Source organism: Oncorhynchus mykiss, chromosome 12 (genome assembly GCF_013265735.2).
Source record: "Oncorhynchus mykiss isolate Arlee chromosome 12, USDA_OmykA_1.1, whole genome shotgun sequence".
Taxonomy (NCBI): Eukaryota; Metazoa; Chordata; class Actinopteri; order Salmoniformes; family Salmonidae; genus Oncorhynchus; species Oncorhynchus mykiss.
This window is the reverse complement of record NC_048576.1, coordinates 30,346,075-30,369,891: the sequence shown is the minus strand read 5'-3', so window position 1 is coordinate 30,369,891 and position 23,817 is coordinate 30,346,075. Positions and strand designations below refer to the sequence as shown.

At 44.6% G+C, this 23,817-nt stretch overlaps 1 protein-coding gene across 3 annotated transcripts; it reads left to right on the top strand.

Moving 5' to 3' along the window:
* Positions 1–567: 567 nt before the first annotated feature.
* On the top strand, positions 568–22,541 carry LOC110537410 (E3 ubiquitin-protein ligase Siah2). 3 transcript variants are annotated; one of them, XM_021623431.2, is made up of 3 exons: positions 568–1,160; positions 21,336–21,916; positions 22,218–22,541. In XM_021623431.2, exons 1-2 carry the CDS (start codon positions 753–755, stop codon positions 21,885–21,887), a joined length of 960 nt encoding a protein of 319 aa, XP_021479106.1. In that variant the 5' UTR covers positions 568–752; the 3' UTR covers positions 21,888–21,916; positions 22,218–22,541. The 3 variants fall into 3 exon arrangements, with proteins under 3 accessions (XP_021479106.1, XP_021479105.1, XP_021479107.1); XM_021623430.2 differs by having other exon boundaries at positions 21,336–22,541; XM_021623432.2 differs by lacking the exon at positions 568–1,160 and adding an exon at positions 8,221–9,586 and having other exon boundaries at positions 21,336–22,541.
* The last annotated feature ends 1,276 nt before the right edge of the window (positions 22,542–23,817 follow it).

The window sequence follows — 23,817 nt, the reverse complement described above, 5'->3', positions numbered from 1 at the left end:
CATAGTTCAGATGTATTCCATTTAGTGGCCAATAGAGGGAGACTTCAGTCTATTGGCTCCCCAATCTGATTATCATTTTATTGGCAATATACACTTGAATATCAAAGCAGTAGGCTGGTGCTCTTTTTTTTATTTTTATATATAATCCTGAGATGAACCGTAAGAAACGACTGTCCTGTCAAACCTTACCCAGCTACTAGGATACAACAATCATATTGCACATGAATAACTTGGACTTCAAACTGTCCAATAAATTATGCAGCGTTCTAAATGTTTTACACGATATATTATTTTACGATCAATGGTTTATCAAAACCTCTGATCCCAACGTTCATTTTACCCCATGACTACGGTCGCGGGTCCCCTGCTCAGGCGTTGCATGCATCAACCATTGGTTGCTTGGCACGTCGACTGTCAGCGACTGACAGATTGCTATAACATGTGGTTAACTGATACATAAAATACCTATCCAGGCGTTGTAAGATCTGGGAAGCGCCAGCAAAGCCTGGGCAGAAGAAAGTGCACGTTATATAACCGCCCAGGCTCACTTTCTAATTGGCGCAGAAGCTGTCAGTCCAAACCATGCTCTCCAATGGACTACTTGCTTTCTGTCAAACACAGGCCGCCATGTTCTGTCCCCGGGGGCTTGTAGATTTCTTGGAGCGGAGTCTGCCACGCCGAGGAGTGCGTAAACAGTGTTCTGGGCTTCAAACTTCGCGCTGGGTTTATCCTAAAGAACTGAACTAATCGCTATGAGCCACCCGTCCTCTGCGGGCGGCGGGGGCGGAGGACTTGGTGCCGGGAAAGCTGGAGGAGGAAAGCACGGAGGTTCGGGAGGAGCTGCGGCCGCCGCTGCTGCAGTCGCCGCCGCCGGAGTAGGAGCTGTGGCCGGGTCTGTCTCGGCTCTACCTGCCGCTGTTGTTTCCTTGCCCTCAGCAGCACTACCTGGACAATCTGCTGAACTTACAGCCTTGTTTGAGTGCCCGGTTTGTTTTGACTACGTTCTGCCACCGATTCTGCAATGCCAGGCCGGGCATCTAGTTTGCAACCAATGTCGTCAAAAGCTGAGTTGTTGTCCAACTTGTCGAGGCCCTCTTACCCCGAGTATCAGGAACTTGGCTATGGAAAAAGTTGCCTCTACTCTACCGTTTCCTTGTAAGGTAAGAAAATACAGAGATGCATGGAATCCGAAATACGGAGATATCTGATTTTTAACTAGCTTGTTGTACTTATTGCCAATTAATAACTCGATTGACAGCTAAGAGAGCTCGTAGTGACAAGTGTGTGTGCGAGTCCCTCGTGCGCTCCGGTAACTAGATCAAAACGAGTTCTGATGATGATACAAGGTCCAGGTCTGTAAATCTCCATACTGCATCTTTCCCATCAGATCTCTTCCAGTGTATTGTACTTGGGTAACGTTACATTAAATTAGTCTAAAGCAAACAAAGTGTATTCGAATTGAAGGTTTGGACGTTGATGCCACGCAGGGGTTACTATTGCATCTCTGCAATCTTTTTTTACTACTGGGAAGTAGCTAGTTATGATCTATACTGTGTTGTCGTCATGGTTAGTCACTTGCCATGTAATTGTCAGAGAAGACCATAATTGAATGGACCACAACATTGAAGAATGCTGGCCTGGCAAAGTACAAGAAGCCCTTGTCTGAACTAACATTGTCAGAGAAGTATCTGGTGTTGTCATAAGGACCAGATGTGTTGTCATTGTCTTTGTGAATCATCAACAGTACATTCTGTAAATCTGCTCAATCATTCACACAGTTATGACTGCTCAAATTACCTTTACAAATCAAAAGGTTCAGTTTGTAGTTCACACCCTTTCATTGGACCTGCTGAGATGGTGGTGATATCATCACTCTTAACTGCTCAATGAGGGGGTTCGATTAATCTTGCCTGTGTAGGTGTGTCTTGCACCGGCTGAAAGATGATTGCATTCCATGTGGAACCATTCTGTGTTTTCCCATGCAAAAAATAATTGCTTTTGATAAATATGCTTTATCTGCCTTCCCAGTGAGAACTAGTTGGAAAATTCAAAATTTATTTTATGGAAAATAGCTTCTGGATGATGCACCATGCTGCCTTGTTGACAAAAGGATGCCTTACTGTTTGATTTGAGAAGGGCTCTCCTCCCTGCCCGCTTTCAACTGATGACATGACAGGCTTTTGCCCGGTTCAAACTGGGCCAGCGTAAAATAACTCCCTCAATGTCCCAGGGTCCTGAGGGTCATGAATCCTTTGGATTCCAACATTCAAAATGGAGCAGAGGAGGCTTAATGTGTACCATTAAATTGTCTCTCACTACTCTCGTTCATGCTTGCTTGGATCCACTCAGTCAAGCCATCGCTTGACTTCATGGTAGTGTGAAACACAGAAACACATGTATTCCCTCTCTCTGTCAGTCAGGGCAGTAGCTCCTGCCTCTTAATGGTGCTGTGATTGCATTGTGTCTGCATTAAAGATGTATCGGCGCTCTGTGGTGCTACAATCCTTTGAAAGGGGATCCCTGCTTCATCTTCTCATTCTCTGGCTGAGGCTAAAGGCTGTGTCAGAGAGAAGCAGGGATAAAGAGACTAAGGTCAGTAATTTGGTATTTAATACCTGCCTGTATATCCATATGTCCTCAAGTGTTTTCGTTGGGGTGCTAAGGCCTCTGCGAGACCCAGGCCTGCTGAGACGAACATTTGAAAGCTGTATGAAGCCCTGCCCTGCCATGTCCTTCCCAGCCCTGCCTCAGTCGTCAGCCGAACCATCTTCAGCCCTCATCTCTCAGTAGTACCAACAACACAGTACCCTTAACCTTCTCTAACTTCCACTGAGGACCGGTAACACTATGACCGACAACAGCACAGGACTAAGCAGACCCTTGACCCAAACATGACAGCACTTGTTCTTCCAGTAGTTTTTCCTCTGAATGTCTGTGTTTATCTTCTCTAAAGCCTCAGCCCACTGCTCCACTGCACATAGAGGTGTTATATGGTGGTTTTATGCATGCCCATTTCCTCAGGAGCAGCTCATTGTTTAGGCTACATCACTGATGGTCCTTCTGGACATCCTCCCTCTATTCAGTGAGCTCTGTTTTATGCAGCTACTTTTGATGTATTTTGGACTTTTTCCAACCAGGTCCTCTCCTGGTGTTCGTGTTGTAACTGTCTCAGCGTTGGCCTGCAACCGCGTAATGGGATTAGACACGGATATGCTGAGCCCCAGGCCTGCCTGCCTCCCTGCCTGCATGGGCTGACAGTTTATTTCGGTAGGAGTCAATCTATTCTGGACCGGTTCCTGTTTTTTTTTGGTTGTTCACACACACACTGCCAACTGCCGGCACTCAACTGCTTTCCTGACGGTTTATTGTTGGCTACGAAAGCTGATTCTAACAGACGCTCGGGTGCGGACAGACAAACGCACACCTTTTTGGACCCCTCTAATCACACCCCTTATCTGAGTCATTTAGAATGGCAGAGCCTCATTGCAGCAGACGGGGAACAACACACACAAACATCATTATACACACTAGGAGTCGCTTATGCATCATAATAGTAATGTCTCATATTCTTTCTTTCTCACACACACACACACACACAACAGGTAGGCCTACTCACAAATCCTCTCACACACATTCCCTCCCACACACACTTACCTCCACTCCCCTCCACTCTCATAATGGAGATTTTAATGAGAAATCAGCAACATTTCACACTTCAGCTGAGCTTAGAAGCAGATCAAAAGCCCATACACACACACTCTTGCTCATTCATTTTCTCTCTCTCATTAGCCTCTCTCTTTCTCTCCCACACAAACACATGCAAACATTGTTCCCCTCCTTTCTGAGGTGTGTTCCCTCCATAATATGGCTGAGGGAGTGAGGATGCCTTGCCTGCTGCCTCTGGCTAATTTCACAGTTTTGCTGATTGCAGGGTGACCCATGTGCCCTTGCAGCTTTTGTCGAAATCAGGCATTGGGCCATGTGAACAGACACACACACACACCATGAGACAATTGTCTTAGCAGGAAATATGCACTATTTCCTGTTTATCGAAGAAAACAAAATCCTCTTAGGGAGTTCTGGTTACTCATTTTCAGGAAATGAGTTGACGACTGAATAAACACACTTGAATGGAGCGGAACTCGAACATGGTTAATTCCACTCAGGATATTTGGCATTTTCACTCAATAAAAAACCTTAAGCTTAACTCGATTTCAGGGTGCAGGTGTTGTTGGGACATTATCTTTTTAGGAGCAGTAAAACTGTTAGCAGGTCGAGAATCGTCTTCCCCTTATTTCATGATTGGTTATCCCAATACAAGTACAGATTTTAATTGGATGTGTCAGGTCTGTATTGATGGACTATTTATGAAATGCTAACTATGTCTGGTCCTTCCACCCTACAGCATCCCCCTTGCGGTTGCATGGCCTGTGGTGCTGCGCTGGCCTGGCGCGTCACTCCTGAGCATGTGATTCTTCACTTCAGTTCTGCCTCTATGGCCCCATGTTATTTTTAGAAGCAGGCTATGTGACATCTGCTTTGCATACTCCTCTGCCTCCGAGCTGAGACCTCTGCTGGGAGGGAGCAGGCAGTCTGTGTGTGTGAAGTGTGGTTAAAGTTGTGGCGTGGTTAGTCGATAAAGCAGGACATGTGTTAGAGAGAGAGCAGGGCTGATGTATGACAGATGGTAGTTCAGCTCAGTTGTGGTGTGGATGGAATGGCTGTTCATTTGGTGTGTTTTACATTATTCGTGTGAGAGCTGCTTCCTTACTTTGGTTGTTTTTGTATTAGCAGTCTTGTTGGTTGTATACTTTTGCGTTACCTTTTATTCATTAATTATTTGTTTTCATTTGTTAGGATGTCAAGTCAAGGGAGGTGTTAGGAAGTAGGACGGTGCAATGTTTGTTGTGGTTGTTTTTCAGTGAATGTATCAACTGCTCTGTACATCAACTTGTCTGTAGTGCCACTATCTCCTAAAGGGAAACTGCAGTGTTTATTTTTTAGGCTATCAATTTAAAATGATAGACCTCATTTGGAGATGAAATGGAATTGCCAATAAAATGTGAGTTTGTAATGCAGGGAGGATGTAGTAGATCCTGCGAGTCAGTATATCCGACCTCTACTAGCTATTACAGCTGATGTGATGTCTCACCATGGGGGTTTCTAATGGGGATTTGATTAAACCAGCATTAGCTGTCTGGATCGCACTACTGCAGTCTTGTTAAGTGTGTGATTTAATGAAGAGGATCGTGAGCAGACTCTGGGGCATTTTATCTCCTCAGCTCTCCTCTTCTTTCTCCTCCTCAGTCTTTCCCTGAATCTCCTTGGCTCTCCTTCTCAAAGCCATCATCACATTTCACACTCAGTCAACCTGAAAATATCATCCTACACTGTAGGTTGCCAATCCAACCCCATCCCCTCTCCCCCTCTGAAGTGTTGCTCTCCTGTGTGTGTGTGTGTGTTAGCGTTGTGATTGACACGTGTGCTTCTGTGTTGCGGTCTTGGGGTTCTAGCTGAGGGGAGAGTCTCTAGCCGGAGCCATTTGATAACATGTCTACCTGTCTGTCCTATTGATTGTTCCAGTAGTGTGATATGCTTTCCCTTGCATAAATGTATAGAACTGTCTTGTATATCTGAAAAATACCATTCCATCTCAATATCTCATTCTACTGATGTTTGCGGTAGGATTAGTGGTCACCAACCTTATCTGAGTCAAGATCACTTTCTGAATCAAAATACAAACCGAGATCTTCCGCTTAGACTTTTTTAAAACATGACTTAACAAATGTAATCCTATGGCACATGAAGCTATTAAAAACATTTCTGTAGCAATGAGGTTTGTGGAGTAGGTTCCAGTCAAATAAATCCCATTCAGGGACTTGGTGAACACACACAGGCCCAATACATTATCACCGCATATTGGCTTTGCTTGAATTGCCCTGCCAATGCATTATTGTCCTGACCATTTTTTGGTCGGCTATTTGATCACACCGGCAATCGATCAGTTGTATTACTTATGAGGCACAGCTGAGTGAACATACATTTTAAATAATTTGCTTTTTATTTTTTATTTTACTGGGCTGATGGTGCCTGCATCTGATGGTCAGTCTCAGCGCGGGAGAGAACAGTAGTGCGCTTGATTGGTTCTCCGGGCCCGCTGGGAAGGCAGAGTTTGTACCTTCAGACACATGAAATGGTTCAAAAATCAGAACACGCAGGGCTGAATCGTGTGCACCCTACCGCCAACTGCGCAAGAAAAATATTTTTTTGAGGGGAACTCGAGGCTTTATCGTTGTTGTTTTTTTACCGATGTTTGGCGACTAGAAATGCCTTGGAGATCGACCTGTCGATCGCAATCAACCGGTTGGCGACCACTGCGGTAGGGTGTGTATGGTTGCTGTGTGTGTTCACCAAGCCCCTGAATGGGATTTATTTGACTGGAACCTGTTTTCATCATGCTGTATTAGCAGCCTGGGCTCAGTGGGGGTGAGATGTACTTGAATGAATGTCATCATGAAAACAAAAGAACATGATTTATCTGCTTTATGAGCTCCTAGCCCAGCTACCACCATACCGGTCCCATTCTATTATACTGCTGAATCACAATGACCAGATCTTCAGTGTGTCCTCTAGTCTTCCTTCCTCTCCTTCCCCTTATCTCTACTCCTCCTCCTCCCTCTCTCCTGTGTGAGGAGTCATTCACACCTGACTGCACCATAAACCCGTCAGCACTGAATTGAATTGCCTGGTGATTAAGAACACTGAGCACCCGTCTGTCTCTGCGCGATGTGGGTCTTTTAATCATGCCTTTTCTCACTCGTCATTCTCTTCCTCTCTCTCATGCTTTTTCTTGTTATTTCCTCATTCACTATCACTCATTTATCATTTATTTATCTATTGATTTAACCTTTTATTTAACTAGCCAAGTCGGTTAAGAACAAATTCTTATTTACAATAATGACCTGGCAAAAGGCCTCATTCTCTCTTTCAAATGAAATGTTATTTGTCACACGCGTCAAATACAACGGGAGTAGACTTGACCGTGAAATGCTTGCTCACGAGCCCTTCCAATGATGCGGAGTGAAAGAAAAAATTATAGAAATAGCAACAGGAGAAATAAAATCCAGAAGGATGAAGCTAATATACAGGGAGTACTTTCCCTTCCTGTTCTAGTCTTGCTCTCCCCATCTCCTTCCCTTTGCTCTCACTCTTTAATCATCAATTATTTGGCAGTAATGGAGGCTCCTGGTCCTTTTTGGCTTCAGGGGCATCCTGTTTGTCCTTGTCCATGGCACTTGTCCATGTTGCACTGCAGTGTATGGGTTTGTGTGTGTGTGCATGCGTGTGCCTCATTACATCACACGACTCCAGCTGTCTGATTCAGAGGGGTTGGGTTAAATGGGGAAGACACATGGGGAAGACACATTTCAGTTGAAGGCAATCAAGGCATACAGTTGTACAACTGACTAGGTATCTCCCTTTCCCTAATCGTAACCTCACCTGATACCACTGAGGTGGTGGGTGTTCTGAAGTCATTGCATTTGCAGAACCTCTCCTCTGGCAGGACCTGCTGCTGAATCTGTTGTTTTTAGACTGAGGTGTGTCCCTAGCCTCCAGACACAAGTGCACACGCATACATGTACCTCCGGCATCTCATCCACATCCCGTTGAGGGAGGTATTAGAGGCTGGCCTTGGATAGGGGGGACACAATGGAACAGATGCTGGGGAAATGGAAAGTCATTCGGCCAAGGCCAGCTGCTCTTCGATCAGCTACCTGCCAGAATCAATGAAACCAGCCCACCCCCCCCCACACACACACACACAATCTGCAAGGAAAAGGCCAGAGGATGGTGAGTCTGCTCTGGAGTCCAAACAGTCTGTCCTACAGGGGCAGATGGATGCAGAGGGAAAAAGAGAAGGACAAAGAAAAACATGAGAGAGGAAGGCCAGGGGTTGTTGACATAGACGATGTACATACTGAATAGACACACAGTCAACATATAGAACATTCAATAGAAATCCAGTAAACAAACTCTGGAGTATAAACTGATTTACACTGAGGATGTATCTCAATATGCAGAGGGAGGGATGCTGCCGTGACGAATACAGTACCCCCCCCCCCCCCCCCCCCCCCCCCCCTCCCCTCACACACACACACAGGCAGTGTTTCTCCCCGCCTCCTCCATTCGTGTGTGTGCTGCAGTCGTTCGATGGGGGAATGTTTTTGCGCGGCGCCTTGTCTGTCACCGCGCTGAGCTGAAAGGAGAGCACAGCAGAGTGTGTTTGTGTGTTATGCAGGCATTCCTCTGTCCAGCTTCAGGTGATTCAGTAGGCGCTTTTGCTGTGTGTGACAGCCACTATTCTGCTGTTGGTCGTGTGTTTAGCTCGGTAAGCCATCGAGGAGGAGCTGTCATTGAGGGCTGTTTGTATTTGACTGCAGCAGGAGACCGCCAGGAAGGGAGGGAGCAGGAAAGGGGGAGCGCTGGAACGAGTGAAAGAGAGACAGATGTTACCCTCCATGTCCATTGGTCTGTTCATCTTCTCTAGAGATGCTGCTTGCTAGTGTTTAGCTGTGTGGCTGATACAGCACATGCCTGAGCCAGGCTGAAGTCCTACAAGGGCGGTACTGAATGTTCTCTCTGGGTAGAGGACAGACGGCGAGGTAGCTAGTCAGCTGGGATCCATGCTGCTGTGTGCTTCGCATCAGACTGTTTGTGTGAGAGAGAGAAGAGACTGAATTCCCCCACAGCAGAGGGGTTCGGAGCTCCTCGTGGCTTTGTTTAGGCTGTCTGGCAGGAGAGAAACATTGGGCTGATTTCAGTGTGTTCAGTCAGAGGCACAATAAATGTGTGAGCTGAGCTTGGCAGGTGCCTGAGTACTAGAGGTAACTTAGTGTGACTGTGGACCGGACAGACACAACACCCATTCATTCACACTTAGAGAGACATGCATACCATTGACTGTGTGGAACCGATATTAGGGACTTTGTGTATTTTCAGCCGTTACTGCACCATTAGAGCAGTCAGTTAGGCAGGCAGCTCTCCTTACACCTCAGGCTGCCGTTACATTACAGCAGTGTGCTTTGGGGACTGATACTCAGATTGCTTTATGTAGCCAGCAGGCCAGCTGTGGAGCCCCTCATCTGTCTTACCTGGCTTATGGTGGAGCCGGAGAGGTATTCTATCCTTAGAGTGCAGAAGGGATTTAGCACCTAAACTACTTGAGACTGTGAATTCAGCAGGACTTTGGTATACAGGAATTGAGATTTGGATTGGATCCGCTTGTGAAGGAAGAGCGCGGTCATTGACGGGTCTCGTGGGGGGGTATAGTAAAGACTCAGTGGTGCGTGAAATTGGTTGAGGGATAGTGTGTGTGTGTCCATTCTCACACGTCATGCTGTGCCCTGCATCCTGCCTGCCTCTCCTGAGGGAGATGGCTCAGTGGCGCTGCCTGCTGGGGTGGCACCGCCATCACGGGGTCAGCACGGGGGTCACGGCAGGGGCTGGGCTGGGGTCAGAAGTCAGGGTTGCGGTGGGGGACACGACTCGACCAATCTGCCGCACCAATCCTCAACAGGGGCGCAAGGTGAGTACCTTAATTTAGCAACCTTTCAGACAGGTTTCAGACAACCTCAGCAACCTTTCAGACAGTTTAAACCTAGTATTTTTACACCACACTTTAGATCAGCTAGATACTGCTAAAAGAGCAATTAATAATTTATAAACCCTGTCTTTTAGGTGTCTCTCCCCTCAGAGTTCTGTATTCTTTTGAGAAGAGTTTGTCATTGGGGGTCTTGCTGCTGATGTGAGGGTTGTTATGCCCAGAACTGTTTTTACCACCAGAATGTAACTCGTTTGATGAAATTCTTGCCTCTGTTCTGCATGATGTTGAATATTTAGCAGCAGCAGATGAAGGAAAGTCTTGTACTAAAATTAGAAGCGCTCTCCTCTCACCATGGCATCAAAACAATGTTGCTGTATCTCATTTTGAAGCCTGCTATTGCAGCCAAGGAAAGAGTGTGACTGAAGGAAAAACAATTGGATGAGAAGAACAGGTAATGGAACGTGTGGTGTTCAATCCGGGAAATTTGATGCCTCTAACCCAATTACTAGACAGTCTCTCACTGCCGGCCAATCTCATCCCAAACTTTTAGCCAGATTGCTATTGATCCTAGTGTGTGAAGAGGAATGGAGAGGAGGTGGTGGGTGTAATGGCTGGGGTTGGAGGGGTGGGGGGAGATGGAGAGAATGCAGACGGCCCTCTGTGACCCATTCCCTGGCCAAGAGGGTAATCAAACACCCCTGGTCCGGCAGCTGGATGACTGTTCGGGACACATGAGCCTCTGGGTACTCTGTTCAGTAGTCTGTCATTATGACCTCATCACGCTTCCCAGGAAGAGAACCATGAGGTCACTGCCTCTCACTGGAACTACAGGAGAGGACCACACCTGTTCTCTTTCTATTCCTCACCAGCTTCTTGCTTTTCTTCTACAGTTCACCATTGTTTTTTCCTTTCCCTTTGTTTTTCTCTCCGTCTACCTCTACATCTGTTTCCTCTAAGCTGCGCGCAGAAGAAATATCAGCTTCCGCAGAGAAACATGAGCTTGAACTTCACTCAACTTTCTAGAGTTTTCCATGTTAGTTAACACTATCAACGTTTCCTTTTACTGTGGGAATTGTGATCGAATCAGCGCGATATTATCCACTTTCAATGCAACATACCAAAACAAACTATGCCAGACTGAGTATGCAAAAGTAAATATGCAAGAGATTTTGTTGTAGGCAGAAAGCATCGGAGAAGGATTCTACACAGACCGGCACAGGATAACCAATCAGAGCTGCAGTAAGGCCTATGCAAATGGACCATTGCCATATATGAATCTGTGCCATTTACTTTGAACTGGACTGTGTTTACAGCATGAGCAGTCATGAGTAGATGTGCTTGTTTTGAGATCAAAGCAAGAGCTGCATGTAGCCATGTGTAAGAAATTAGGCCAGTTATAGATCATTTGTACTGATTGCTTCCTACAAGAGCACAAACCGTGTACATTTCTAGACATCTTTGAAAATCAAGTCAAGTAAAGGGGTCGTGTTGTATTTTGAGACGGACTTGAATAAGCTAAATAGGTAGAGGGAAGCATCATTTGTCTGATTCTATATAATAATGGTATGGGAATGATGCATTTTATTTTGTAAAGTGGTTTCTTGCATCAAACAACATTTTCACTCACCTTGTCTGAAGGACAAGTAGGTTCATGTCAACAGGTTCATGTCAAGCTCTGCATGGTTTTGTTCAAACGTCTCATGGAATGTAGGCCTACAATAAACACCACACTGTGGCTGCTACTGTGAGCTATTTCTATTTGGGATGCATTTTCTCCATTGATGATGGTAGACCACTCTGTTAGGTCTACATTTATGATCAAATAGCCACAGTAGCCTACTTGGCCACTGTTAAAACTAACTTAAAGCGGGTACAGCCTCAGTGTTCACTGTGAACACGCACTGGAAGTTGCACAGAATTTTCACAAAGTTCAAGTTTGCGCTCAGTAGACCTGAAATTTGCTCAGTGGGATTTTCAATTTTTAGGGAACGTCTACATCCACTTGGTTATTCTCTTGATCTCGCCACCCTCCTCGCACTTCTCTTGAGCTCTTCCTTCCTTTTTTTGCTTACTTCATCCATCTTCTCTCTCCCTTTTGATCATTATTTTCCCTCCCGCTCTCTGTCTCGTGGGACATTCCAGCCATCCGTGGAGAAGAGAGAGAGAGCTGCAGGGTGGAGGCTAGCTAGCAGGGTTTGTGTTCTGAGTCTGATGGCGGTTAATGATGCAGTCTTCTCCAAGGAGTTAAGTCCCCTCAGCACCACCATCACTCCCCCCCAGGGCTCTGTCTCAGAGGATCTGCCTAGACAACACACACAAATGTACAGTATCCGTACCACCATCTCACTTTCTCCAATCTGCTCTGTCAACGTCAATATGAAATAAATCGTTCCGTTTATAGTCGAGGTCGACCGATTTTAATCAGCATGGCCGATTTAATTAGGGCCGATTTCAAGTTTTCATAACAATTGGTAATCTGCATTTTTGTACGCCGATTACATTGCAATCCACGATGAGACTGCGTGGCAGGCTGACCACCTATTACGCAAGTGCAGCAAGGAGCCAAGGTAAGTTGCTAGCTAGCATTAAACATACCTTTATAAGAAAACAATACATCTTAACATAATCACTAGTTTAACTAGCTTGTCCTGCGTTGCATATAATCAATGCGGTGCCTGTTAATTTATAATCGAATCGCAGCCTATTTTGCCAAACGGGATGATTTAACAAAGCGCATTTGCGAAAAAAGCACAATCGTAGCACCAATGAACCTAACCATAAACATCAATCCCTTTCTTAAAATCAATGCACAAGTATATTTAAAAAAAACCTGCATATATAGTTAAAAGATTCATGTTAGCAGGCAATATTAACTAGGGAAATTGTGTTACTTCACTCGCGTTCAGTGCAAGGAGAGTCAGGGTATATGCAGCAGTTTGGGCCGCCTGGCACGTTGTGAACTGTGTGAAGACCATTTCTTCCTAACAAAGACTAAATAAGTTGCCAGAATTTTACATAATTATGACATAACATTGAAGGTTGTGCAATGTAACATTAATATTTACACTTAGGGTTGCAACCCGTTCAATAAAATATGGATTGGTTCTGTATTTCACTGAAAGAATAAACGTTAGTTTAGTTTCCAGATTTGACCATATTAATGACCTAAGGCTCATATTTCTGTGTGTTTATTATAATTAAGTCTATGATTTGATAGAGCAGTTTGACTGAGCGGTGGTAGGCAGCAGCAGGCTCATAAGCATTCATTCAAACAGCACTTTCCTGCATTTGCCAGCAGCTCTTCACAATGCTTGAAGCACAGCACTGTTTATGACTTCAAGCCTATCCACTCCCGAGACTAGGCTGGCAATACTAAAATACCTATTAGAACATCCAATAGTCAAAGGTATATGAAATACAAATGATATAGAGATAAATAGTCCTATAATTCCTTTAAAAACTACCTAAATCTTCTTACTGGGAATATTGAAGACTCATGTTAAAAGGAACCACCAGCATTCATATGTTCTCATGTTCTGAGCAAGGAACTTAAACGTTAGCTTTTTTACATGGCACATATTGCACTTTTGTTTTTGCATTATTTAAATCAAATTGAATGTTTCATTATTTTATGTGAGACTAAATTGATTTTATGTGTATTATATTAAGTTAAAATAAGTGTTCATTCAGTATTGTTGTAATTGTCATTATTACAAATATATATCACTCAATCAATCAATTGGCTGATTTAATTGGTATCGTCTTTTTTTTGGTCCTCCAATCGGCATCCGGTTGAAAAATCATAATCGGGCATCCTCTAGTTTATAGTTCTGTTTTTAAGCACAACGACTAAAAGGGCACTAATGTACACTACTCCACGACTGTGATCCCAGACTCTCATTGACTGACCTGTAAAGTCTTCCATCAGCTTAGTCTGAGGCCCATTAACCCACGTACCTTGTAGTGTCTGGACCAGGTCTCCCAGCCAGCCCTGCTGCCTTGTGAAGAGTAGCCACTTAGCAGGACTGATGAGTCTGCAACTTCACAGGCCTGATGGAACACATCCTGGAGGGAGGACAAGACACCTCTACCTCAGAAGGAGTGCTTCCAAAGTGCCTCAGCCAGTCAGTCGATACCAACCCAGCCCGGCACAGCAGTGAGGAAGTTGTCCAGGTGAACGTTGTCTTAGTCTGAGAAACTGTTCAATAATTCAGTGTAGCTAACAACTTTTAACTGTTAGAACAGGCCTGACTGTTCCACTCCTGCACAGCCAGTGAGGTAGTTTGTGTACTTTGAGTTGGTCATCTCAAGAGGTAGTGGTGGGAGAGAAGCTGGTTCTCTCAGCTGAATTGAGGTGGGGTTGGCAGTGTTTTACTGCTGCTTCAGGAGGTTGTCCGTAAATTTAATTTTCTAGCAATGCCCTCACAGTTAATGGTCCCACAACTGAGTGTTTTATATTCATCTTCTCAAATTTGAGATGGTTACATGTCATGTCATGTGTTAATTGATTGCTGACCAGCTTATAATTGAGGTTGGCTGTGTTGCTTTTTGGACAGAATTTAAGAGCGAGAATCATGGACTCTGTTTTTTTCACTTTAAAATGTATTCCAAAAAACCACCATTGATTTCATAGTAAACCATACAACTCCATGCACAAGGACTACTTAACAGTTTACACTGAAACATTTGAAAACATTTATTTTGTGGTTGAACTGTGCAAATGTAAACTTTGGTAACGGAATCTCCCTTCAGTTTTATATGCGAACGTGGTTTCCAAGAAACTCTTAAATATCTGCTTCGACTTAAGATTCAAAGATGTCTGCAGAAAGAATACGATGTCTGCTATTTATTTTTTATTTTTTATTTCACCAGGTAGGCTAGTTGAGAACAAGTTCTCATTTACAACTGCGATCCGGCCAAGATACAGCAAAGCAGTGTGAACAGACAACAACACAGTTACACATGGAGTAAACAATAAACAAGTCAATAACACAGTAGAAAAAAAAGAAAGTCTATATACAATGTGTGCAAAAGGCATGAGGAGGTAGGCGAATAATTACAATTTAGCAGATTAACACTGGAGTGATTCATGTGCAGGTAGAGATACTGGTGTGCAAAAGAGCAGACAAGTAAATAAATAAAAACAGTATGGGGATGAGGTAGGTAAATTGGGTGGGCTATTTACTGATGGACTATGTACAGCTGCAGCGATCGGTTAGCTGCTCAGATAGCAGATAAGTCTCAAACTTCAGCGATGTTTGCAATTCGTCATGGCACCATGTGTTTGAAGTGGATTAACACCTGCTAACAGAATTAAATCATGGGTCCCTGATGTGTACAACACAGAAATGCATAATTGGACATCGCAGAACACAATAACTGTACCTTTATTTTTCTTTACTTTATTGTATTTGACTTTACTCTACTGTGCTCTACTCACTGTACAGTAAGTTGCTGTACTGGACTCAGTACTGTGCTCTACTCACTTAACTGTACTGTGATATCCAAACTTGTGAAACATTCGTCTATGATGGGTTCAGATTTGGTACAATCCATTAACATCAAGGCCAGGGTAGACTGACCAAATTTCAACTACTTTTCAATGGCAATGGACTTCCAGTGTCGGTCGGTGCTCAGTGGGTGAGGATGCTGCTTACAGTAAATGGAAAGAGGGGGCTCATGGGTAGGTGTCAGTAAGAACTGGGAGAGGTGACATTAACTGGAGAGAGAGGCAGAGAGGGGGTGATAGAGAAGGGTTGTCGAGACTGACTGTTTAAACACTTTTGGTTTGACCAACAGAAAGACAAAGAAAACAGTTATGAGCTGTCACCAAAACCCCATACACTACCCACCATTGCGACCTGTACGTTCTCGTTGGTTGGCCCTCGCTTCATACGGGTCGCCAAACCCACTGGCTACAGGTTATCTACAAGTCTCTGCTAGGTAAAGCCCCGCCTTATCTCAGCTCACTGGTCACCATAGCAGCACTCACTCGTAGCACGCGCTCCAGCAGGTATATCTCACTGGTCACCCCCAAAGCCAATTCCTCCTTTTGGTCGTCTTTCCTTCCAGTTCTCTGCTGACAATGACTGGAACAAACTGCAAAAATCTCTGAAGCTGGAGACTCATATCTCCCTCACTAGCTTTAAGAACCAGCTGTCAGAGCAGCTCATAGATCACTGCACCTGTACATAGCCCATCCAACTACCTCATCCCCATACTGTTATTTATTTATCTATCTTGCTCCTTTGCACCCCAGTATCTCTACTTGCACATTCATCTTCTGCACATCTACCATTCCAGTGTTTAATTGCTATGTTGTAATTACTTTGCCTGAGTGGCCTATTTACTGCCTTAACTCCCTTATCTTACCTCATTTGCACACACTGTGTATAGACGTTTTGTTCTACTGTATTATTGACTGTATGCTTTGTTTATTCCATGTGTAACTCTGTGTTGTATCGAATTGCTGTGCTTTATCTTGGCCAGGTCACAGTTGCAAATGAGAACTTGTTCTCAACTAGCCTACCTGGTTAAATAAAGGTGAAATAAAATTAAAACACTTTTTTTAAACAGTATGCCAGTGAAAGGACGGTAGAAGTTGTAATCACTTAATAAACCATGTATATCAGTAGAATCACCAATTTATTGGTAGGTCTACCATTACTTGTTAATTCTGTGAACTTTCATTATCCTCCCTCATGAGGTAGAGAGATTAGAAAATATCTTAAAGATATGTGGTGGTTTTCGTTAATGGAATTACAAGGCAATATATCAAATGTATTTATATAGCCCTTCTTACATCAGCTGATATATCAAAGTGCTGTACAGAAACCCAGCCTGAAACCCCAAACAGCAAGCAATGCAGGTGTAGAAGCACGGTGGCTAGGAAAAACTCCCTAGAAAGGCCAGAACCTAGGAAGAAACCTAGAGGAACCAGGCTATGAGGGGTGGCCAGTCCTCTTCTGGCTGTACCGGGTGGAGATTATAAACAAACATGGCCAAGATGTTCAAATGTTCATAAATGACCAGCATGGTCAAATAATAGTAATCACAGTAAACAGGTCAGGGTTCCATAGCTGCAGGCAGAACAGTCGAAACTGGAGCAGAAGCACGGCCAGGTGGACTGGTGACAACAAGGAGTCATCATGCCAGGTAGTCCTGAGGCATGGGCCTAGGGCTCAGGTCCTCCGAGAGAGGGAGAAAGAAAGAGAGAATTAGAGAGAGCATACTTAAATTCACACGGGACACCGGATAAGACAGGAGAAATACTAATATAACAGACTGACCCTAGACCCCCGACACACACACAAACTACTGCAGAATAAATACTGGAGGCTGAGACAGGAGGAGTCAGGAGACACTGTGTCCCCATCCGATGATACCCCCGGACAGGGCCAAACAGGCAGGATATAACCCCACCCACTTTGTCAAAGCACAGCCCCCACTCCACTAGAGGGATATCTTCAACCACCAACTAACCATCCTGAGACAAGGCAGAGTATTTCATTAACTCATAGAAGGTAAACAGCTTCTCCAAAACTAAATATGTATTGATGTTAGTTGACAGGGGTCAACATTATTGTGTTTTGATGTGTTTCTGATACCTTTTTAAGACTTTCTGGCAGATGTTTATCCAGAAATCAAAGCCTTTAATTATGCCAAATTCTAAAAATGGTTGAAAATGTTATCTATGCCTTAATTTCCCCAGAAATATATTTACTTTTAGCTTTTCGACAAGCTCCTTTGAACTTCATGTTGAAGCTCATGGTTCCTTTTTGATGGAAATACCCTCAAGTCAAAAGCTGTCATCAAACCAACAAAGAAGCATACAGAATTTCAGAAAATATATGTACATTTAAGAATGTCAAAGCAGAGGGATACAAGCCAAGGCGGTTTATCGAACTTCTGTTTTGATTTAACGTGAACACATAAGTCTAGGAAACGTTCACCAGCAGCTCCAGTCAGACTCCCCTCGCTGGCCAAGCTCACTGCACATGATTTGCAACTTAAATGTGGAAGTTCATTAATTCAGCAGCCAGCGGCTGGGCTGACCTTTGTGCCTCTTCAAAGGTTTGGCCCGTTTCCTGGCAGGAACCCAGCCCCATCTCTCTCTCTAGACCAGGGATCATCAACTAGATTTGGCCGCAGGCCATTTCCTTTTTTAAATAAAACCACCCGCCAGTTGGGAAACCCTGCTCTAGACCTTGGCCCCATGCCTTCGCTCCAGCCCACGTACCCTAGTAGACCTATCTCCATCCCCATCTCCCCAGCCTCAGCCCCATCTCTATCTGCCCAGCACCAGTCCCATCCCTATTGCTAGCCCTATCCCCCAGCCTCCGCCATATCGCCCCCACCATGCAGTTATCCCAAGCCAGCCAGTACTAGAAAGATAATGCTTTAGTTAGGATTTTAGCAGGCCTCCAGAGCCCAGGCCCAGGCTAGATTAGGTTTAATTAAAATAAGTGCGAGGAAGAAAATAGCATTTACCACCACTGGGCGAATTTACCAGCTTTTGTTAATGTCAGGGGATTGCCAACAAACCAGTTGGTTTTTCACTCCCTGGTTTAGAGAGCTAAATAGATTTTGTTTTAATTGTGTGGGTGAATAAGTGTCAGGGGGTTGTGTGTGTGTGTGTGTGCACTATGTCATTGACAGTGTAGAGAAGTGTAGTTGACATGAAAACCCTGAGACTCTGTAGCACCCCACAGAGAGAGGCCGGGCTATGACTCTGGTCCGACACACACACACTGGAGGAGGAGTAGATGGAGGTAGGAGAAGGTGTACAATCACTGTTATTGTATTCAGAGATGAAGAGGAGAACAAGGGGTTTGATCCAAATGGAGCAGGGACACGCTACATTCCATGAGATGTAATGTGAACGCTGCTCAGTTGTTTAGCGTGTGTTCATGTTTTGGTGGCTCTGAGGAAATGTGACCATTTTTGTTCAAGGTTTTTCAATTATATTTGCCTAAATTAATTGGCAACATTGGGGCACTCTTCCAGAGGTCCTCATTTACCCCTTCTCCCTCCCAACCCCCGAGCGCACACACCCCTCATCAAGGAGGGGAGAGGAGGGAGCGAGCTTTATCACAGACGGCCTGCCGACAGGATTACGGCAACAAATCCTGTCAATCACTCATTAATAAAGGTGGATAAGAGGATCAGCTTCCCCCAGGGACTTAACCAGTGAAACAGACTGACTTCTATACAGATATTTGGTCTGGGGGAGGGTGAGAGAGGATACAGAGGAATTTGCGTGACTGCAAGTAGGCCCAGTTGAAAATCCGAATGGAATGACGTTTAACCACATTGTTAGGTTAATGATTGGGAAACTTTTAATGGAGACGGGAATCAGTATTTGATTTTAACCAACATGTTCTAACCCAAACAGTTGCAGTTGTGCGTGTCTGGCCCCTGATGGTTTTAATACCCAGCTACCCTATATATAACGCACGGTTTGTCGGTCATGCTTCTATTCTCTCAAATGGTCCAGTGGGTCCAATAGCTATGCTATCACACCAAGTGGGAAGCCTCTAATCTGCCACATAGATTAATATTTAATGGGGCAAATATTAAAACTTTCCCCCTAGGGCAGTTAACTGCAGGGTTGTGCTCAATTCAGAATTTTGAATTGACTCCCATTCAACTCATGAGTTGAAATTTGACTTGATTGACCACACCCCACAGGATGTAGAATTTGAGGTTCAGGAAGTAGAATTTAATTCAGTGCAATTCAAAGAAATTCCACTCCGTCATAGAACATGAGATTTTCATTGTATCTGACACACTTCCAGATACCAAAGAATATATCACTTTTATATGGAAACAATGTTCATACTTTTTTTGACCTTAGTGCTTAGAATAGCCCATTTATAATTTGAGGGTTACTAATGCATTCTGGAAAATGTCAACCATATTTTATATGCATGTGTATAACGAAATGTTTTATGTACAAGATGTGTATTTATATAGAATAGAAGAGGCATTTGAATTTCATTGCATTCTATTTCCTTTTAATTCATGTTTACTATTTAAAATTAAAATCCAATAATTCAATTGGAATTTGAGTCATTCTCTATTAAATTCTGAATTGACCACAACCTTGGTTAACTGGGGCCAAAACACAAGCATCTCTCACACCATGTCACCCCACATCCTCCCTCGGTTCTCCTCCTTCACACGCTCCCATCCTTTCAATCCCAGGTTAAAAGATACAGCACATAGACCCTGTTGGAATGCTTAGAAAAGTGCATAATTTCTTCCTTCCTACCTTGCTTGGAGTAATGACTGATCTAACAGAACTGCGTGGGTATATAGTGACATTTGCTTCAATTCCTTCCTGAAGGAACTTCCAATTCAAGCTTTCCATCATAGACAATAGGTTGTCTATCTATCCCAGGTTATCCACCTTAATGACATCAAATAGATCTCCTGGCCTTGTTTTAGTAGCCCTTCAGGACGTGAGTCCCGCTCTAGTTCAGCAGAAGCCCTCTCCCTCCAGTCTAATCAAGGCCAAACAGCCAGATCCGCCTCCTCATTTGATAATCAATTTATTACTCCAACCATTCAATACCTCCCCAGCACTCCCAGAAATGGAGGAGCTACGCACATGACATGTCTTCCCATACTGTCTCTCCTCTCCTGCTACACTCGATCTTTACTGTTGTCTGCTGATGATTCAGATTGTGCATTTCTTTTAAAAACATCCCTGCTAACGATGTCATGTGTCTCATTTAGTTGAATGGCCTTGTATTGCATTGCTTTCGTACATTGTTTCATTACCATCGAATCTTCTAAGATTTGTCCTGCCTAACATCTCCGCTGATGTGTTTGGAAGCTGTAGTAGTGCCAGAGGGTTTGTCTAGAGAGGTGCTGCTGCTGTTCAACTAGATTAAGCAGCTGTATGAGGAGGAGAGGGAGGGAGAGCATACCAGTATGACCTTCATTGGTATTCCCTGTCGAAGATGATCAAGGAGAAAGCTCTGTACTGGAGCCATGCAATTCATCTCTTCTTGATTGACCTGAGCCTCTCCTCCTTTAAAGAGCATGCATGCATGCTTCACACCAGCTCATAAGCATGCACACACAAACATCTATAGGCAGCTGCTTCGTCGTCAAACACGCACACCACACACGTACACATCACACACTCGTACCCTGACACTTTCACCGAAAAATGGAATGCAGCTGGCATTTACACTCAACCTTGGCTCCCATCATCTGTATAGCCTTAGTTTTCTATGCATGACATTGGTTGGACAGTAATGTCTCATGAATGGTAATTGGTGATATTACAATGTCATGGGTCTTTTGATGAACATTTATCTTGATCATGTTCTTCTCCTCCCCCACTCCTTACACTCCTCATTTGATCTACTACTCTTCACATGCTCTCCCTCACACCCCCTCCCTCCTCCATGTCTTTGTTCCCTCTCTCTTGCACTCTTTCCCTGCCTCTCTTTTCCCTCTCCTCCCCCACATTTTTCTTTCTCTCAATTTGTTCTTCTTTCGTTCCCTTTCCACCATCATTCCTTCATTTCCTCTCCCCCCCCCCCCCCCCCCCCCCTCCCATCTCCTTTTGTCATCTCTTTTCTTTTCCCTCTCCCATCTGTGGCTCATTCAACTCCACTCCACTTCAAGCTTATTGTCATAAACAAGAATAGGTTATCAATCAACATACCTAAAACCAAATTGTAAACAATTGTCATTCTCGCTCTCCCCCCTCCAGTACGCATCAGCCGGCTGCCTGTTGTCCCTCCACCACAGTGAGAAGCCTGAACACGAGGAAGTGTGTGAGTACCGTCCCTACACCTGCCCGTGCCCCGGAGCTTCCTGTAAGTGGCAGGGCTCCCTGGAGGCTGTCATGCCCCACCTGATGCATGCCCACAAGTCCATCACCACCCTACAGGGAGAGGACATCGTCTTCCTGGCCACAGACATCAACCTGCCGGGGGCTGTGGACTGGGTCATGATGCAGTCCTGCTTCGGCCACCACTTTATGCTGGTCCTGGAGAAGCAGGAGAAGTACGAGGGCCACCAGCAGTTCTTTGCCGTGGTGCTGCTCATCGGAACGAGGAAGCAGGCCGAGAACTTCGCCTACCGCCTGGAGCTCAACGGGAACCGGCGGCGCCTCACCTGGGAGGCCACGCCCCGCTCCATCCACGACGGCGTGGCGGCCGCCATCATGAACAGCGACTGTCTGGTGTTTGACACGTCCATTGCTCACCTGTTTGCTGACAACGGCAACCTGGGGATCAACGTCACCATCTCTATGTGCTGAGCTGCTCAGATGTGGAAACACACACACCCGTGCGTAGAAGTTACACACCTCTCGTTCTCAGACTTACACACAAACCAGTATACAGTTACTGACTGCTGTGTGATGCAGTAGAGTGTGTGTGTGAGAGGACAGGTAGGAGATCGAGAGGATATATGTGTGTGTGTGTGTTGCTGCTTGAGCCTTGTTGGCTCCCCATAATGCTTGAATGGAGACTGGCCTGTAGCGTAGTTTCAAGGTGTGTGCCTGTTCTCTCATTGTGTGTGCTGGAGACAGTGTACAGTAGCTTACATGTGGTGGGCTTGTAATGATTGATTCCCTACCTGTGCCCAGGTGAGTTTGCCTTGCTCCCAGGACCCCACATCCCTCTTCAACTGCTCCCACCCCGCTCACCCCCACCACCTCTTCTGCCCAGCCAACCGGTGCCAGGCAAGGAGGGCACTGCCCAGGGTAAGAAGAGGCGGTCCGTCAATCTGCTTCCACCCGGCAGATTCAGAGAAGCTCCACTTCAACAGCCAGTGGCCCCTGCAGATGCAGCTTTCTAATCCTCACAGCGAATCAAGTTTCAGTAAATTGGACAGTGGACAAATCGGGGCTTCAGAGACGCATGTGGGCAGAGTCGGGGCCTGATGGTGACCAATGCGCTGCCTCCCAGTCTGGGTTAGTGTGAGCTGAGGGGTTGCTAAAGGATTACACAGACTGTTCAAAACAGTAAGCTGCAAAACGCAACCATTTCCATAAGTATGTCATGCTTATTAAAACAAGCCTATGTTATGCCCCGAGTGTCTATGAAATGAAGATGACACTGTAACTGAGAAGTTGTGTGTATAATATACACTGAGTGTACGAAACATTAGGAACACCTTCCTAGTATTGAGTTGCACTCCCTTTTGCTCTCAGAACAGTCTCAATTCGTCTGGGTATGGACTCTACAAGGTGTCGAATGTGTTCAACAGGGATGCTGGCCCATGTTGACTCCAATGCTTCCCACAGTTGTCAAGTTGGCTGGATGTCCTTTGGATGGTGGACCATTCTTGATGCACACGGGAAACCGTAAGCATGAAAACCTCAGCAGTGTTGCAGTTCTTGACACGCTCAGACCGGTGCGCCTGGCACCTACTACCATACCCCGTTCAAAGACACTTAAATATTTTGTCTTGCCCATTCATCCTCGGAATGGCATACATACACAATCCTTATCTCAATTGTCTCAAGACTTAAAATATTTTGCTAACCCATCTCCTCCACTTCATCTACACTGATTTGAAGTGGATTTAACAGGTAACATCAATAATGGATCATAGATTTCACCTGGTCACTCTGTCATGGAAAGAGCAGATGTTCCTAATGTTTTGTAAACTCAGGCGATTGATCCTGAGATTGTAAGCATATCTGTCCAGCATGTAGAATAAAGAAAGATTAGATTTTTGGTCATCATAACGTATCATAAAGGTTTCATAATGCCTTCGTAATGATGGTATGAAACCTGTCGTAACCCCTGTTTGGTAAAACCCTAGTGCCTAGTTATTCACATGGATTCTGTATGACAATACAAACAACAAATGTAAAACAAACTTAAGTTGAATATTTACATTCTCAAACAACAAAAGCATGTTACTTCTCCAAAGTCACAAGTTCTGTTGTTTATACCCTGACTGATCGAAGGTTAGCTTGTTTGCTAACAATGAAGTCCCACGCCTTTCTGTATGATCATTTTTTTATTTAAATCCCTGAATGAAAGACCGGATTCTATCTTACATTTTGGTCAAAAGTGAGTTATTCAGATCTTTTGGTGGTCCTTTACATGTGAGAGAGGTCTGGTTTGTAATGGAAAGAAAATGAATCAATTCTAAGTTCTATTTGCGCAAACACCTTTTTAATTTTAAGGTTTTATCTGCAATCCATTCACAATGCTGGGTTGTCAATCAAAAAT

Coding starts and splice junctions, on each gene's coding strand:
- LOC110537410 (XM_021623431.2), top strand. CDS start 753: ATGAGCCACCCGTCCTCTGCGGGCGGCGGGGGCGGAGGACTTGGTGCC. Junction 1,161..21,335: donor CTCTACCGTTTCCTTGTAAG/GTAAGAAAATAC, acceptor TCCCCCCTCCAG/TACGCATCAGCCGGCTGCCT.